This window comes from Rhizophagus irregularis, chromosome 18 (genome assembly GCF_026210795.1).
Source record: "Rhizophagus irregularis chromosome 18, complete sequence".
Classification (NCBI taxonomy): Eukaryota; Fungi; Glomeromycota; class Glomeromycetes; order Glomerales; family Glomeraceae; genus Rhizophagus; species Rhizophagus irregularis.
The window spans coordinates 190,524-209,915 of record NC_089446.1 but is presented as its reverse complement, the minus strand read 5'-3'; the positions used below and the strand labels follow the sequence as shown (position 1 = coordinate 209,915).

The window sequence follows — 19,392 nt, the reverse complement described above, 5'->3', positions numbered from 1 at the left end:
GGCATTCATAACCTTCTTCCGAATCCTAATAAAACTTGCAGAGCATGTGAAATTACATCCACAATATAAGTTTAAAAACTTTGTGTTGAAGAAAAAATCCTTTAATGATGTTTTTTAAAAATTTACTGCGCCACGAACCTGGCACACAAAAAAGGGTGCAAGTTAATGAAGGGTTGTAACTCGTGACGTGCTCGATATTATATAAATTATTATAAAATTTCTATGTGAGCATCTGCAGTGGCGTTATTGACGTAACTTTGTTACGGCAGTTACGTCGGTAAAGTTTGCCCCTCTAGTATCTTCAATTCCAAATTTAACAATACTTAAATTTTCTCATATTTCTAGATTTATATTTATAATCATAATAATTTAAAGAAAGTAAATTTTTTTTGGTGTTTCAATTTTTTTTATAGCTTTATGAAAAAAATAAATTATTATCATATAATAAAAAGAATATTCTGATACGCATACTGTAATTGATAATAAAAATGAAAAACAAAAAAAAAACAAAACAAAAAAAGAAGTACGAATATGATTGGATCACATGCAATGGTTTCATTCTCTTATATAGATTTCTTTCTTATGCTCACATAAATGAGGTCTATAATTGAAAATAAAATTGAAAACAAAAAAAAAAGAACAAAGAAAGAAGTACGATTACGATTGGATCACATGCAATGGTTTCATTCTCTTATATAGATTTCTTTTTTATGCTCGCAAAAATGAGGTCTGTAATTGATAATAAAATTGAAAAACAAAAAAAAAGAACAAAGAAAGAAGTACGAATATGATTGGATCACATGCAATGGTTTCATTCTCTTATATAGATTTCTTTTTTATGCTCGCAAAAATGAGGTCTGTAATTGATAATAAAATTGAAAAACAAAAAAAAAGAACAAAGAAAGTAGTACGATTATGATTGGATCACATGCAATGGTTTCATTCTCATATAGATTTCTTTTTTACGCTCACAAAAATGAGGTCTGTAATTGATAATAAAAATGAAAACAAAAAAAAGAACAAATAAAGAAGTACGAATATGATTGGATCACATGAAATGGTTTCATTCTCGTACTTTTTATGCTCACAAAGATGAAGTGATACCATCCGGAATTTCGGACTTGAGCGGTCAATGGTTAATTGTTTTACAATTACGTCTTTTCTTCCGTCCTTTCTCCGTGTTTTTAGTAATTATATTTTATTATTAACCAAATATTCAATTCATAAAATTTTTACAAGAAAATGATCATTTTTACCAAAAGGGAATAAAAGAGTTTTTAAAATAAACTGACAAAAAAAGGTATTTTATTTTTGAATAAATAAAAATAGGATAAATACATATTTATAAACGCGTTAAAAAATCCACGATCACATGATACACATGAATGTATATTTTAATCACGTGATATTTTAACAATTTTTAACGTAAAACGATTCTTACGTTCTAATTTCTAAAGGGTAAGAGGGGTACTATTTATACAAAGGGAGAGTACTATATAGTACGATCCAATCGCTTCATAGTTTATCTACATTGTTTTAAAAAAAACAAAATGAATTTATTTTATTATACCAGATAATAAAAAAAAAATTCACATTTTTTGCCATAAAGCGTTTTAAAGGGTAAGGGGGTATTACTATACAAAGAAGGGGGACTATACAGGGCGCTGGGACGCTGGGTGCTGCAGTTGAATTATTTTATTATACCAGATAATCAAATTACGTCTTCCCAACTTCCCAACTTCCCAACTTCCAAACTTTCTAACTTCCAAACTTCCAAACTTCCAAACTTCCAAACTTCCAAACTTCCAAACTTCCAAACTTCCAAACTTCCAAACTTCCAAACTTCCAAACCATTATTTTTTGCTAATCTTCTTTTCATAATCAATTAAAGCTCTAAAATAACTATTTGAACCATGACGATGTCTAAAAATACTAAAAGATATATTCTTCTTTTCTTTACAATAATTTTTACAAAAAGATTTAAGACGATTGATATGTTCAGTAATATTATTATCAATAATATTTTCATTATGATTAAAAAAATCTTTAATAGAAGTTGGATCATGATCACCACCATAAAAAGTGATTTTATCACCAACTTGAGCATAATTCATTAATACATTATAATGATAACCATATTTCCTCATTCTTTTATTACAAGCTCTATAAGGCATTTTTGGTACAAAATCATCATTTAATACTATACGCCATAATGGTTTAGCTAAATTTCTAGGATCATTTATTAAAGAAGCAAGTTGAGTAGAAAAATTAATATCACCAACAGCAGGACTTGCAAAAGTAATAGCACCTTGAAGTTCCCAAGAATCATGAGTATAATTAATATTTAATAATCTTGCATAAAATAAAGTTGCAAGAGCACCACCAAGAGAATGACCAGTTATCCATAAATTAACTTTTTTACCATTAATATTTTTAAGAGATTTAGCTTTACAATTAATTGTTTCAATAATTTTTTGACAAGGATAATTTTTACCAGCACTTTCTTCATCTATTGGAAATAAATAATTATAAAAACCTCTATGAACTTGACCAAAAAGATAATTTCTAGCATCGACACATTGAAAAGTAAGATTACCTAACCATTCGGCAAAATTAGTTGGAGTTGTACCTTTAAAAGATATAATAATAAAATTTTCTTTAATAGACCAAAACATTCCACAAAATGAACCACCATCATCAGTATTTAATTCTGAGATAGAAGTAAAATTAAGATCAAATTCTTTTATTTGTTCTTTAATTGGTTCTTCATCTTGACCAATCATATCCCGAATTTTATGTTCTATATTTTCAAATGTGTAATTATTGTTGTTGTTGTTGTTGTTGTTGCTGTTGTTATTATTCCTTCTTCCATTTTCTTCTTTCTTTTCATATTTACATAATTTTTCATAAACATTTTTATAAACTTTTTGATCCCCGATATCGTCATATTTTAATTTACTTTTTAATTTTCTAACACATCCTTGAATTACGGAAGTGATTTCTGATTCACGTTTATAAACCAAAGTAGAGAAAAAAAGTAATGCCTTGAGTTTACTAATTCTTTTTAAATTTTCTCCTTTTTTTTAAAAAAAAAAAATTTTTTTCAAATTAGTATCGATTATATATTAATTTATATACATATAAATTATAAAAATTAAAAAAAATTAAAATTTTATAATTACTTTCACCCAATGCGCCAATTTTATTTTCACCTTTTTTTTTAAAAAAAAAAAGAAAAAAAGAAAAATTAATGATAAAATACACAAACAAATAACGAAACAAATAACGAAAAAAAATAACGAAAAAACCCGGTAAAATACACGAAAAATAACGGTAAAATATACGATGTACAAATTGTACACATACCTTTATAATTCAATGGTTTTGTTTCATTTTTATTATTTCCTAATAATTTCATTCCTTCTTTTAAATCATTTCTTAAATCACTATTGGGACTCGTTTTCACTAAAAAAATCATAAAAAAAAAAAGTAAATTAAATAAATTAAATAAATTAAAAATCAATCAATTACTTTCATATCATAATGATATTTACGTGAAATTTCTCTCCAAGTATTCATAACAGTATTACGTTTAGAACGAAATAAATCACGACAAAATTTATAACCCGGAAGAAATAATGCTGATACGAATAATAAAGCAATAGAAGTCGTAAAGAATGTAACCAAAAGAAAAAAATTGACAGGATGTCTAAATATTATAGTCCAATCCATATATATAGCGACATATAAATATTTGATGACACGAACAATGTAAACCAGATAAGCCGATTGAGCACGTGAACGAATAATAGAAGTTGCTCGACCAAGAGATAAACCTGAATGATGACCATAAAATAAATCTTCAATTCTATAATCCATTAGAATTTCTTCATCTGACCAATCAAACTTTTTATCTTCAGAATTGATTGACTCTTTTACTTAAGACAGAATGTGAATAGAATCGATAGAATACGATTAAAATTAATTTAAGATTAATTTAAGATTAATTAAGATAAATTTAGTCGTACTTTTGCAACTTGTTTAAAAAATTTATAATTACCTTCAATAATTTCAGACATATTTTTACAATAATTTTTAAATAGGTTTATATTATATAATGTATTTGTATTCGTAATATTTATAATATTTGTATTAATAATCAAATTTTTTTTTGAAAAACATAAAATTAAAGATGGATAAAATTCGTCACTTTAAATGAATTTTTCAAAAAATAGGAAACGGAGAATTTTCTAAATATAGTACATACTAAACTTAAAAGAACCTTGTTATAATAATCTCTTTGTTGTTTCATAATTGTAAGAAATTAAGGTTAATTATAAAAAATAAACGTAAAAGTATGAAAGGATAATATTAATAATATTTATTCTTTTTAATCAGCAAAATTACAATGTTTATCAATATGGAAATAATGTATGTAATTATATTTAATAATTCCAGTGCATTCCGTAATTATTGTTTGGGTGCAAAAAATATATTGTTCGTTGTTTGTTAAAAAAAGGGGTCCACACGATTGACACGAAAGTTAGATAATTAGGTTTGAATGGAATGTAAAAGGAAATTTGATTACTTCTAAATTAGGTAAATTGTAACAACGATCAATATACAATTAATCACTATATCCACTATATATAAAAAGTTGCGTTAATCGAACATTTTGAACATTTCAAACATCATTTTAAACATTTCAGACATCATTTTTTCCCCCCCTTTTTTTAAAAAAAAAATTATTTTAAAATAATCATTTTATATTAAAATATTCAAAAAATATGAACAAAAATTTATTTGATTTCGATCAAAGTAGCAAGATTGAAACAGTTTTTGATGCAGCTACAGGATTTATGATACCTCTTATCATATATTTATCCTTAAATTATGGGATGAATATTTATTTATTTGGTTCATTCATTATATTAGCAATGGCTGATATGGGATTAACTATATTATTCACACATCTTTCTTATATTCAATATAATAATAATATATTCTTTTGGATATATTTTATATTTATTGCACCAATTTATATTATAAATTATCTTCTTATATTAAAAGAAAGTAATTTTTTTAATAAATCATTCTTAAGAAATGATAAGAGGGAAATTAATAAAATGGAAAAATATATTAAAAAAAGATTAATTCCTTTAACATTATTTATTATAAATTTAATATTTTTGGGTATCGCTATACATTATCAAATTGTTGATTTTATAAATGGACTTTTTATAATTATACCAAGTTTACTTTTATTTATTGTTTATTTTGGTTTCATCATTTTTTATGATGAAAGTAAAAAAAAGAGTAATGGACTTACTCATCTTCGTTTTTTTGTTGAATTTATGTGTTCAATAATTTTTGTTATGATAACTGGTCCTTCTGTATTATGGATAAAATTTTATTTATCTATTACTGTAGTTGAAATGTCTTTATATTTAGAAAGAGCAAAACCATCAGATTCAAAATTACCAATCCGTTATAGATTAGATAATTTTATTCAATGTAGAGATTTATTATTAAATCTTCATAATAACAATAATAATGATGATAATAATAATGATAATGATGATAATAATAATAATGATGATAATGGTAATAATAATGATGATAATAATGGTAATGAAAAAATTAAAAATTTTGTAATAGAATTACATGTAAATCATAAAAAAGAAGAAAATAATGATATTCAAATTCTTACTTTAAACGTTGTTGACGTTTAAGTATTAATAAAAATTTGTATTATTTCTCAATTGTAATTATTATATTATTATGTGTAGGGATAATTTTCCGTAATTATTGTATTATAATATCATCAGTTTATATCGTACGTGCTTTTCTAAAATTATTCTTTCGCGTGATTCGTATGTTTGTCGTACTGATTGATTTTATTTCTTATCTTGTAATGTACAAAATTCATCTTTTCAATCTTTTCATTTATCATTATTTATTTATCATTATTTTCATTATTTATTATGCATTACGCCTATTGTGTATTATAAGATTTAAATCTTTATCTAAATAAAATAAAATTAAAACATACGAGTAACACAACCATCACAAGTATAATATTATCATCTTTTGCCAAGGAATCTTTCTATCTTCTATCGTATTTCTTGTACTACTACTAAACTGAATGAGTTAAATGAATTTAAGAATTTGATTGATATAAAGTACGTACTTTAGGTTGATCAATTTAATTATTGTAACATTTTTTTTTAATTGGTAAACTTGGTAAATATTATTTTATTTTTGGTAATTAAATAACCTTGTAGATCAAACTTAATGAGAATTTAATTAAAAATTTTTTTAAATGTCATACGAGGATTTTCCGACAGGCGCAGTATTTAACGAGTCTGCAGGCGCAGTAAAATTTCCAAATAATAAAAGTTAACTTTTCACTAATTCTTTTTGCGGTGAGCTCATATTACTCACATTATTAATTAAAAGTTTCGACAAACACAAGTCAATCAAATAATTGGCGAACATATTATTAAATGAACAAATAAATTTTTATTAAATTTCGATAATTAAAAAAGTTGATTAATAGAATTAAGTTGTGTAATAAATAAATTAAAGTGTGGTTTATTTCATTGGTGATACCGTATTTAATTTTGGTCCCAATTTCATTATGATCGTAGTTAAACTCTATTTTTTTAAAAAAACATTGAAAAGTTCTAAAAATCTTAAATTCTTATTTATTTATTTATAGAATTCAATTACAAACTAAATTGACCAAATTCAAACTCATGAGTCATGATTATAATACCCGTGTATCCGCATGCACCCGAGAAATTAAATTATTAATTCAATCCATTTACCGTAAACTGTTAAATATAATATTATAATTATTAGACAAAGTATTACGTAAAACCGGTAGCAAATTTATCGAGAGCGAACTATACGTAGAGTGAATCAGGTTCCGAAATATTATCTGTTATGGTACAATTAATTCGACATTACATCAGCGTGTACTGAATCAAAATTTGATATATTTTATGGAAATTCAAATGTACGAGCTAAATTTTCATATCAATGCTCGTATACAGTACTAATAATTATAATGATACGTACATTGTACGATATGAATTTGTACAATTTTCATATATTTCGTACATTAGTACATTTGATTCAAAAAAAAAAAATGTTAGTAAAAACCTGAAAACATTGAGTTTGAAAATTGTAATTGAAGATAATTTACACATTATACCGACCGATATTTTGTTGTAACTAACGTTTAATATTTAAGGTCAAATTTTTAACCCAAATCCTTAACCCAATAACCCTAACCCTAACTCTAATCTCAACTATTCTAACCCTAATCTAACCCTAATTCTAACTCTAGTCTTATCATCGTTGTACCACTTTGTTTCTGACTCGCTTGGTTCGGTTTGGTTCCGAACTGATATTATTGAAAAAACCGAGTTAAGCGGAGTCAACCCAAAAAACCGGTTCGGCTTTTATTTCTTCGATCCAGAATCGAGTCAGATTTGGAACTGATGTACCAAACCGACCGATTCAAATCACTCAACCCGAACTTTTTTCATCCTAGGTAAATTACTCCTCCATATCCTAGATATAAAAGGATTTATGATACTTTTTATAATAAATATTTAGAGAAATGTCGAATAAACCTTGTCAAAATTATTGAATTCAATCTCTTTACATTTTATGTGGTTATTTTAAACGAAATGAAAGTATTTCAATATTATATCTCCGATGAGTTTCATATTTATATAGATATAATCAGGTTAGGAGCGATACTACTGTACAAAATACAAGTGTAAAGCAAGTCTAATATCGGACTTCAATGTAGAGATATGTTAGTCATTCTGATCAAGTAGAAACAGATCGGGATAGCATTGTTTGTCAATGAGTTATGCAGTTCTCTGTTACAAGATCGATTGGACGTGGAAGCAAGTACAGTAACCTCAATGTAGGGATATATTTGTCATTCTGATCAAGTAGAAACAGATCATGATGCTTTAGCGTTGTTTGTCAATGGGTTATAGTTAGTTATACAGTTCTCTGTTACAAGATCGATTAGATGTAGAAGCAAGTAACCTCAATATAGGGATATGTTAGTCTTCCTGATCAAGTAGGATCGGATCGTGATAGCGTTGTTACTCAATGAGTCGTAATAAAAAAAATCTTTTTTTTTTGTTTAATAGAAACTTGTTTTGCTAATAAAAAGAATTAAAGATCTCTTATTTAAAAATCGATTCATCAAAGAATCGTTTATTTTTAACAAAAAAATAAAAATAAAAGAAATCTAATTTTATCAATTTAAATATATAAATCTTTTTTCTGAAATAATTTTTTTTTTTAAAAAAAAAAACAGGTTCTGGGTTACAGTTTTGATCCGATCCAGCTCTTTTATCATTGACTCCATCAAATTATCAAGTTTAACCAGACTGACCCCAAGTCCGGTCCGCCGGTCTGGTCTGACTTGGTCTTAAATACGCTAGTCCTGAATCGGTGTCCGCAACTGAATAACGTATAAGAAATTTTCTCGAATAACTTCAAATAATTATTCTAATGTATCAATTCATAGTTACAGAGTTTTATTATTGCCCAACACTTTATATACAATATATAAAGATATTTATAATGGATTTAGAATACTAGAACAAACTATAGGACATCCTGTAGATAGAATTTCAAAATCATTTTATTTACAATCCGTTCGGTCCGTCCTTTGTCGAGATCAGCTCCCAATGACATTAGCTTGTTTTGCTTTTATGTAATCAATTGCATTATCATGAAGTTCCATATAGATGGTCAATATACCCTCAAGTGCTAAAGGCTCTGAAAGTACCTAAGCTATATCTTGTCAATTTTACTGATATGAATTGAACATATTTGATGTTAATAGAATTAAATGAAAGAAACCTGGTGGTTAGATTGATAAGTTTTGTGTTATATTAAATTTGTGATTCAACTCTTTTTTTTATGACTGATCCACTTGTTAGTAAGTATGTTGAAGTTTTAGAGTTGTAAAAAATTACTAAAATTCATCAGTTTTAAACCACTTATAGCTTAATCCCATTTTCTCACCAATTTTTTTATCTAGAATTTCGTTAGTTACACTTGATTAAAAAAAAATTATAGTTAATTTGTTTGTTAATTTATATTTTCTAAATGAATATTAAAATAGCGTAGGCAAACAAATCATTTATAATTAAAAAAGTGAGACCTTATCAGTTATTGGTTATGAAAAACTCATAGTCAAAACTGAATTTAATAAAAAAGCTTCTTGCTATATTATTATATAACAAAGGTTCATGCACAATTATTAAAGATAAGTACTTGTTTAAGTAAAGTCGTTTAGCAGATTCAAAGCTAATAGCATACTACCGTCTAGCACTGCTTAAAGTATCCGTACCCAATAAGATCAGAATACAATATACAATATATAAAACATTAAAATAATCGTATCATATCTCCCCTTGCTGGAAAATTAGTGTTCGACTTAAAGTACCTCCCTTAAAATACCGGTATCTACTCACGGATAATAAAAAGATTCGGTATACTTTAAGCAATGATAGACAATAACTCAGCTAAGTAAGCCAATTTTAATACAAATTGGATCATATCTTAAAATCAGTTTGGTAAGTACCATGAAAAAACTTAAATATATACTATCTTCAGTAATCACATAATAAATTTCTTGTATTGTTCAAATAGAATAATAAAAATGCATTACAAATTTTATATATATAAATGTTAAAAATAACTAATCTTAATTTTTGAATAACGGATAATATTCTACGTGACTTTTAGAAACTTATATGGTAAACACAATTACCAAAATATTGAAATAATCAATGAATTTGCGAATATTTCGTTAAAGATGAGAGCATAAATATATAAGTTGGCTTCACAATAGACACTAGGTCGACTATATAATCAAAAAGTTTATCAACGAGATTGATAAGTTCTGTATCTAAATCTTTTATTGTACTACTGTTTAAATTATAATTAATCATCCACTATTCTATATTATTAGTCATCTATATGATTTAAAATAATAAGACATAACTGCTTGAGATCGCCTACGTCGTTGATAATACTAGAATCAGGAATAGTAGTCTTGTCTTTGTGGTTGCACCCTTTCTAGGAAACTTAAAAGGTCCATACTTTAATACATCACCAACTGCAATACGGTGACTTAAATAGATAGTTCAATCCATCCAACAAAAATATAAGATCATTCAGCACCTGCTTTCCGAGTAGATTCGATTCTGAAATCCCATGTCAATATATTATCCATAATACTGTATAAAAAGAATACATAACTCATGCACTATCGCCCATTCCAACCCCTTGATGATGACTTTTACTCTAAATTCACAAACATTACCATTGAAATTTGATGTTAATCAACAATTAATAATTAATAGTCTTCATAGTTTACTTGAACTAATATAAACACGTTCAGAATAAGATTGAGAATTCGCTGATAAAATTGAAGATAATGATGCTTTGATTCGAGTTAATTTCATTTTGATTATCATATACCGCTAGGGCCGTTATTGTCAAATCGTAAACCTGATTCACTTAGAGTATGTGTTGACGTGCTTACGTATTTAATTTATGCGGGAAAAAAAAAGTATAAAAAACAATGAATGACTTTAATCTATGAATCCGTTTTTAAATAATTTTATAAAATACTGTATGTTATGCCTATAAATATTACATAACAAAAGCGTAAAATAATTTTTTTAAATAGATTATTATAACTTACTTCATGGAATAAACAATATATCTTTCATTAGCGTTATTGGTTTTTGGTCTTGTAATAATTTGAGCTTTTGTATAAATTTTTTGAACCGACTTATCACCATCAAAAATACCGATGCAAGGAAATCCGCAAGCTTCTACTTCCAATTTTTTATTTTCAACAACCCCTTGCATGAAACGTGCATCTACAGCTTGGCCAGCCTCAAAAAATTGAAAAGTCGGCTCAAAAGGTTGTGCTTTTAAACGAAAACAAAAAATATCGATTACTTTACGTGTTATTTGAATAGCTTGATCATTTAATCCATCGTTGGTTTCTTCATCTACAACTTGTCTATATTTATTCATCTCATTCAGCAATTTATCTGCTATTTCTTTGATTAAAAGATGTTCGTTAGAAAAACCTCTATGGCTAAGAGATGAATAAACATGTCGACGAATTATAATGGGTGTAATCTTAGTGATGACATCTTCTCCTTTACGATTATCATTAAATAATTTTGCGTATTTGATTAGAGATTCACTGGCATTTACCATATCACTTTCCAGAGTCGGATCAATATCTCCAGAAGAACGAGAATATTGCAAATAATGTTGAACTTCATCTAAAATTGTTGTAATTACAAGACGTTGAAGCAAAGTCCCTAAAACAATGTTTGCTTTTGTACTGGGATAATCTACTTTACATTTCCAAGTTTTTAAAAGAGAAGTTGCAGGTTCGTCAATAATCTTATAATCACTTCCTTGAACCATTGTAAAATCTGAGAGAATATCTTGTAACTCTGTAATATCAACAATTAATTGTTTTTTGCCATCTTCAAGAATTGTTGAATCACCGATTTGTGAAATTTTTTCGGATAAAACAGCTATTTGATTTTTTAAACTTTCATTTTCTCTTAAAAGTATTTCTTGATCTTCATCTTTCACCTTATTATTAAGGGGTGCTTGCTGTAATTTTTTTACTTCTTTTGTTTTTCTTGAAAATGATTGAAAAGATTTTATCCTAGACAAAACCATCGCTCTTAACTCTTTTTTTTGAAAGAATGAACAACGTTCTAATTGATTCAAAACAGCATAAGAATTATTCTTTAATCCATTGTTTTCCAATTCTACCCAAACATCATGAACTAAATTTTGTCGAGGAACTTGATTACTTAAAAAACGATAATCTTTGTAATCATTTAACATTTTAGGATAATTCTTATCATTTTTTTTTGAAATATTTAACTCCTTGATAATTTGAATTAAATTATCAGTTTCTTCCCTTAATTCTCTTGAAAATTGTGGCCTATCCCGTACTGGCATACCATCCCAAATAACAATAAATAAATAAATATAATTCTCAATTGTTTCCAAGGAAGCGAACCACATAAGTAATTGCCAATCCAATGCATTAATTTTATTTATAGAATATAATGGTTCATTTTTACTATTTTTACTGGGGTTTTTAGCAGACTCTCGATCTTGTTTTGGACCTTTTTGTTTTGAAGATGTTTGACTTGACGCCATAATTTTAAATTAGTTGTGGACAAGTGGATTAACAATAAACGTAATTGCGGCTGTTATTCATACTCCCCCTTTTGTTATTCGTCATGATCTACAATCACGTTAAGCGGTATACTAATTTACTACGCCATTCGTTGATTCGGTTAGTGGATCAAATAGTGAGAAAATAACTCTTTACCATCAGTCTGGACTCTGGACATTACCATCAGTCTGGTCGCAATTGCCCAATTCATAACAATACATTTATTAAATTAGCTAGGATTCCATGTAATAACGGCAGGAGACATGGGTCCGGATGATTACTAATGATTACAAATCAAAAAATTCCAAATGTTGATCAATCGGAACCGGTTCACCAGCCAGAATCAATGGAACGGGGGGCGAAAATTAGTACAGCCAGGGGAGAGGGTACGGGGGCGGGTATGCACTTTTGATTTACGCCAATAATCTCTTAAATAGGATATTTTTATTTTCTTATTTAGAATTGAATTGATGATTGACCTGCCTTTATATATATTTATTTATTATGGTCGTTTCATTTTCCTTCCATTACCAAAAATTTTACTCCTTAAATCTTCAGCTTAAAAATATAAGTAAAAAAAAAGTTAATAGCAATGAATAAAAAGAATAAAAATATTAAAAATATTAAAGATCTTATTGAAGATATTCAAAACCTCGATATTAAACCTATTAAAGATACTAGAGTTCTTGTTGCAATAGACTTTGGAACTACGTATTCAGGTTTTGCGTATGTTCATAAAGATAATCCTGATAATGTTGTGGTGAACGATTCTTGGTAATTATGATTTTAATTTATGGAATCATTCTTAATCAAATTCTGCTAGTTAAGTTACTTTTTGATATTCCAATTATTAGGCCAGGGAAGGAAGGAGTTTCAAAAGCACCTACAGCACTCCAATATGACAAAAAGTATAATAAAGTTATTAATTGGGGGTATACGGCATTAGTAGAAGATCTTGATGAAGTATCGGATGATTCAGAAGAACAATGTCCACGTCCTGTAGAATTATTCAAGTTACATATATCAGACTTACCAGAGAATGAAAAACCTTGGTTGCCATCTAAATTGAATTATAAAAAAGCCATCGAAGATTATTTAACTCAAATGAGCAATTTAATTAAAAAAACTCTAAAAAAACGATGGCCTACTTTAATATTTCCTCAACAAGTCGATTTTGTACTAACAATTCCTGCTGAATGGGTACGTGATGATTGATTTATTTATTTACTTATTTATTCATTTATTTTTTGATGAATGAAAAATTAAAATTAACTTTCTATTAACTTCTCATAGCCTCCACATACAACTGGAATTATGAGAGAATGTGCATGCAAAGCAGGATTAATAACTTCTTTTGATTCAGATCATCTCGATTTTACCACCGAACGTATGTCTATTATATTAATGATTCGATTTATTTAATCTTTCGTTTAATTTTTTTTATTTATTTCTGTTTTATTAGCTGAAGCTGCAGCACTCCATTGTCTTACCGTCGTAAATCAGCATAACTTGCGACCGCGTGGTACATATATATTTCCTCTAAAAAATTCTTTGTGGAATATTTAAACTAATTTTATATATGATTTTCTTTTTTTAAAATAGATTCTTTCTTAGTAGCTGATTGTGGTGGTGGAACAGTCGATTTAACATCACGAAAACTTCTTCCAGGAGGTTTATTAAGTGAAATTACTGAACGTGCTGGTTATCTATGTGGTAGCACATTTGTAGATAAAGAATTTTTATCCTGGCTTGGAAGAAGAGTTGGATTTCAAGCTTTAGAAAAATTTAAATCGAATTGTTATGGACAAATGCAGTATCTAGTACAGAGATTTTTTTGTACGCGTATTAAATTTAAATTTAGTGGAGAACCAACAGAATATAGAACTATAAAATTAAACTTACAACAATACGATTTACCAAAATATGTCACAGGTGAACATAGAAAAAAAATGGAGGAGACTGGATGGGTATTAAAAATCGATTTCAATTCCGTTAAGGAAATTTTTGATCCTGTAATTGATCAAATTATAAAATTAATCAATGATCAATTAAATTTTTCGAATGAAAAATGTACGGCAATATTTTTAGTGGGTGGATTTAGTGAATCTCCTTACTTGCTTCGTAGAGTCAAAGAAACATTCAAATATAGAGTTCCCATTACCGCTGCGCCAGCTATACCTATAGCAGCAATAGTTCGTGGTGCCATTATGTATGGTCTTAATCCTAATATTATACGTGATCGAATTTTGAAATGGACATATGGAATTGGAGTTTGTCGCAAATGGGTGAGTATTATTTCGTTTATTAAAAAAGATTTATAAATTTATTAATTAAAATATTCATATATTTTAGGTTGATGGAAAAGATGACATAAATAGGAGAACGGCTGATGGGTTGATATTTTATTTTTATGAATTGGCAAAGCGCGGTAAAAAAGTTGAAGTAAACCAGAAATTTTGGGAAGAATTTCTTCCTATAAGATCAAATCAAAATGTTGCATCTTTTAATATTTATTATACTCCAAAACATAATGCAAAATATTGTAATGAACCAGAAATGAAACAATTAGGGACCCTGAGGATTGTTAGAAGTAATAACGAACGCTCAGGTATAAACAAACGCATTGAATTCTCCCTTACCTTTGGTAGAATGGAAATTAAAGCTACTGCTAAAAATAAAGAAACTGGCAAAATTTATAATGAAACCACTTTTATTTTAGATATTTAAACTTTATATATATATATATATATCAATTATTTTTTTTATTTACATGGTATTTATTAGTTTGAAAAATAAAATTGTAAAATATGAATAATATAAATAAGTAGGATTTTTTTTAGCCATTGTACTTTGAGCCACAATGAGTACAATGCTTGAACAGAATTCTCGCTAGTTAATAAGATTAAATAATTCAAATTTGTAATAGTAAAAATTATAAGATCTTCTATTAAAATACTTGTAATATAAATACTAAATAGAAATCAGGAACATTACAAAAAAAAGTTTATTTCTCTTTTAATAACATAGTATTTTATATGATTATACAAGTGTATAATTAGGTGATTAGAAGAATAATTTGTTATTTATTAAACTTTACAATTACAATTTTTTTTTTTGAATTTTTTTAAATATACTACTTAATTTACATACCATAAATTGCTACCATTATTTTTTTTTAAAAAATAACAGTTCAAATGTGCTATTTTAGCTACAATATTAAATTATTATATTAAAAACAAAGTATATTTTTAATATTTTAATAAAACTAGCCCATTTTTCATACATATACATATAGATACTCTTAATCATCATGATCCTGTTAGTGATTTAAAAAATTGATTTGTTAAGATCAATTTTTTTTAATGAACTATTATTGTCGTCTATTTGGTAATTTTGGTAATTCATAAACAACTAAATATTGAGGTATACAAGCAGATTCATCATACACAACCAGCTCATCATAATAAAGTAAGGCACTGGGTTCACCAACTACACTATCATAATTAATAGGAGGACCAGTTAAAGTTCTTTTTTCTTGAGTTAATTCAAAAGCTCTACCAACAACCACCTTATTTAGAAACATTACTTTATAATTAACACCATTGTAATATTTCATAGATTTTTTATTAAAATCATCAGATTTGGATGATGTACTTGAAAAATAAATTCCATCCCCAAATTTTTGATATTTAAATCTACTTGTTTTTGCATATATTAATTTATATCCTTCTGTTATTATTCTACATACTGCACAATTCACGTCTGAACAAAGCATATCTGTTTGAATTCCCAAAAGACATTTCCTAAAGAAACATTAATTGTTAATTGTTGTCCATAAAAAAATCTTTTTTTTTAGAAAAAAAAACGTCAAAACCGCTTACATTCTCGTTCCATGAAATCTACGTTGTTCATTTCCTTTTGTCATTACACGCCCATCACCTTTTGGGAATGGCTTACCGTCGAGTCGTCTTAAACTCTCAATAGTATCTCGATAATTATTATAGCGTGATATAATTTGTTTCTCAGGAAATATTTTATATATCGTATGTATTTCTGGCATAACTTTATTTTCGTGTTTCCAAGAAGACATAAATTGATTGGAAATATCTTTAAATTTATTTCCTTGTTTAGAAAGCTTAAATATACAAGGTCCTAAATAAGAGAACAATAAGAATATAAATAATTTAAACTGATTATGATTTATTATTGATACAGTGATCATACCGGATATTAAAAATCATACCATTTTCATTAACCCATTCCTCGCAATCTTCTCCACAAAAATATTTTCCAAAATAAGTGGTCTCTTGTGTACACTTTAAACATAACTCATTAGTCTTCACCATAGATTTCCAATTTTGTGTGATATCTCGACATTGTTTAGAACACCATAAAGAATTTAACATTGTAACGAAATTTTTCTAAGTCGGTCAAAATATTAATGTAGTTAATATTTATTCAATATTTAGTGAGAATATATATATATATATTTATTTAAATACCTTGCACTTTATACACTTTGCTGAATTTCTACATCTCACCCAACCACAATATTGACTCGACTTAAGTCTAGGATATTCGTTACATTGTATACAAGGTTTTGTAAAGCCTGTATTTAAAGCATTTATACGACATTCATCGCTACAATATTCACTTAAACTTCCATTCGGATCTAAATCTGGTTCGCATACTGAGCAGTAGAGACATTTTGGCATTTCTTAAGAGTTATTAATTGATTTATATGACGACAAAGATGGTACTATGTTTGGCATCTTTTTATATATTTAATAAAGATCAACAATCTAACTTTATACATAAAAAATCTACATTTCGTTAATTTAATAATTTTCGTATTTATTTTATATATATAAAAATAATTTAAAAATAAGTATAAAATTTACTAAATAATCGCTTTATTTACGATTCAACATCAAAATATGGAATAAATTATATGTGATAAATATCAATACTTCTGTTTCGGGTTCATTACATAACCCTTTGATTGCCAATTTTCCTATGAGAATGGTTAATTTTACTTCCTATGACGATAATTATAAACGTTTCGATCTTGTAATAATTTGGGCTTTTATAAAAATTCTATCACTCAATTTATCACCGGTAAATATGCCGATGCAAGGAAATCCGCAAACTTCCACTTCCAATTTTCTAGATTCATCATTTCCAAAAGCCCCTTGCATGAGATGCGGTTCCAAAGCTTGACCAGCTTCGAAAAATTTATAGGTTGGTACAATAGCTTGTGTTTTAAAACTAAACCAAAAAATATTAATAACTTTATGAGTTATTTGAATAGCTAAATCATTTGTTTCATCGTTAGTTACTTCATCTACAACTTGTCTATATCTGTTCATCTTATTCAACAATCTAGTTGCTGTGCTTTTGATTAAAGGGTGATCACTTGGAAAACCACGACAACTAAGAGCTGAATAAACATGCTGACGAATTTTGATTGGCGTAATCTTAGTGACATCGTCTTCTCCCTTCCGATTTTCTTCAAATAATAGTGTCTGGTTAATTAAGGTTTCGGTGGTATTTACGATATCCCTCTCAAGAGCCGTCTCTTGACTTTCAAATACGCCATTTAAATATTTTTCAGCTGATTCTATAATTAAGGTAATTGTGACCCTTTGAAGTAAAACCCCTAAAACAAGGCTTGCTCGCGAACTAGGACAATTTACTTCGCATTTAAAAGCTCTTAAAAGAGCATTTGCATCATCGTTAATTATCTTATAATCACTTCCTTGAACCATTGTGAAATCTGAGAGCAAATCTTGTAAATCTGTAATGTCTCCAATTAATTTTTTTGGATTATGTGGATCATCATCATTCCAAGATACATTTGTTAAATTACCAAGAGCTACCTGTTGTTTCGAATTTTCTTTTATTAAGTCTTTTACTTGAGCTGTTAATTCCTCGTTTTTTTTCAAAAGTTCTCGAATATCTTGAGTACCTTCAATTAATTGTTTATTGCTATCATCAAGAATTGTTGAATTACTAACTTGTGAATTCTTATTATTAAGGGGTGCTTGTTGTAATTCTTTTATTTCTTTTATTTTTCTTGAAAATGATTGAAAAGATTTTATCCTAGACAAAATCATCGCCCTTAACTCTTTTTTTTGTAATAATGTACAACGGTCTAATTGTTCCAAAACAGCATAAGAAATATTTTTTAATCCATAGTTTTCCAATTCTTTCCAAACATCATGAACTAAATTTTGTCTATGAATTTCATCAGCAAAAAAACGGTAATTATTGTAATCTTCTAACATTTTAGAATAATTCTTATCGTTTTCTTTTGAAATATTTAACTCCTTGATAATTTGAATTAAACTATCAGTTTCTTCCTTTAATTCTCTTGTAAATTGTTGACTATTCCGTACTGGAATAACATCCCAGACGAGAATAAATAAACAAATATAATTCTCAACTGTTTCCAAGGAAGCGAACCACATAAATAATTGCCAGTTATTCTCATGAACTACTTCTAAAGAATAATCATTTTTACCGTGGTTTTTAACAAATTCTCGATCTTGTGTACTTCTTCGTTTTGAAGGTGTTTGACTTGACGCCATAATAGTTCGTGGATAATTGATTAACAATAAATGTAATTTTTTTTTCAATTTTTCAATTTTTTATGGGATGCTAAAGTGTTACGTTACGTACATATAAGGCGCAGTAAGATCGGATTTTATCAAGCCATAATTTGACTAATATGATTTTGGTTATTTGGTAATATTGAATATAATTATATTGTAAAAAAATTCAAAAAATTAAATTAATCAAACAATAAATTTCAAATAATCATTGACTTTTGAATACTTTTTATGATCATTAAACTTGAATAAAATTGGAGTTTCGCAAACGTAATTAACGCACATTGACACACTTTTTTCACATTCAGCTTAAGCTTTAATTGAATATTACAGCAATATAGTGTAATGTAACTTTTAGAAAATAACTGTAATGTAACAATAAAATCTATAATTTATCATCCCTATTAATTAATACTTTAACGGAAAATTTATACGAACCAATGATTCACAAGAAGCATATAAACACACCTCATTATAGTCACACCATTTGATAGTCCCGTGAGG

The 19,392-nt window shown here is 27.2% G+C and overlaps 6 protein-coding genes across 6 annotated transcripts; 2 read left to right on the top strand and 4 right to left on the bottom strand.

Annotated features, from left to right (window-relative positions):
• Positions 1-1,853: 1,853 nt before the first annotated feature.
• OCT59_009699 (uncharacterized protein) lies at positions 1,854-4,079 on the bottom strand (the record flags this gene model as incomplete). Its single annotated transcript, XM_025319169.2, has 5 exons — positions 1,854-3,076; positions 3,183-3,212; positions 3,367-3,465; positions 3,555-3,938; positions 4,061-4,079. The coding sequence occupies 5 exons, from the start codon at positions 4,077-4,079 to the stop codon at positions 1,854-1,856; spliced, it is 1,755 nt and encodes a 584-aa protein (XP_025174438.1).
• A 708-nt stretch (positions 4,080-4,787) lies between these two features.
• On the top strand, positions 4,788-5,732 carry OCT59_009698 (uncharacterized protein; the record flags this gene model as incomplete). The annotated part of the gene is made up of 1 exon (XM_025326784.1): positions 4,788-5,732. The coding sequence occupies one exon, from the start codon at positions 4,788-4,790 to the stop codon at positions 5,730-5,732; it is 945 nt and encodes a 314-aa protein (XP_025174437.1).
• A 3,909-nt stretch (positions 5,733-9,641) lies between these two features.
• On the bottom strand, positions 9,642-12,548 carry OCT59_009697 (uncharacterized protein). The gene is made up of 2 exons (XM_066132530.1): positions 10,757-12,548; positions 9,642-10,589 (listed from the first exon to the last, which is right to left on the bottom strand). Exons 1-2 carry the CDS (start codon positions 12,256-12,258, stop codon positions 10,523-10,525), a joined length of 1,569 nt encoding a protein of 522 aa, XP_066000167.1. The 5' UTR covers positions 12,259-12,548; the 3' UTR covers positions 9,642-10,522.
• Positions 12,549-12,806: 258 nt separating this feature from the next.
• On the top strand, positions 12,807-15,563 carry OCT59_009696 (uncharacterized protein). Its single transcript, XM_025332276.2, has 6 exons — positions 12,807-13,051; positions 13,132-13,477; positions 13,571-13,664; positions 13,740-13,799; positions 13,880-14,562; positions 14,630-15,563. The coding sequence occupies exons 1-6, from the start codon at positions 12,870-12,872 to the stop codon at positions 15,002-15,004; spliced, it is 1,740 nt and encodes a 579-aa protein (XP_025174435.1). The 5' UTR covers positions 12,807-12,869; the 3' UTR covers positions 15,005-15,563.
• Positions 15,335-17,026, bottom strand: OCT59_009695 (uncharacterized protein). Its single transcript, XM_025319168.2, has 4 exons — positions 16,780-17,026; positions 16,521-16,698; positions 16,159-16,429; positions 15,335-16,080 (listed from the first exon to the last, which is right to left on the bottom strand). The coding sequence occupies exons 1-4, from the start codon at positions 16,990-16,992 to the stop codon at positions 15,648-15,650; spliced, it is 1,095 nt and encodes a 364-aa protein (XP_025174434.1). The 5' UTR covers positions 16,993-17,026; the 3' UTR covers positions 15,335-15,647.
• Positions 17,027-17,112: 86 nt separating this feature from the next.
• Positions 17,113-18,895, bottom strand: OCT59_009694 (uncharacterized protein). Its single transcript, XM_025319167.2, has one exon. It carries the CDS (start codon positions 18,865-18,867, stop codon positions 17,329-17,331), a length of 1,539 nt encoding a protein of 512 aa, XP_025174433.2. The 5' UTR covers positions 18,868-18,895; the 3' UTR covers positions 17,113-17,328.
• Between the last annotated feature and the right edge of the window lie 497 nt (positions 18,896-19,392).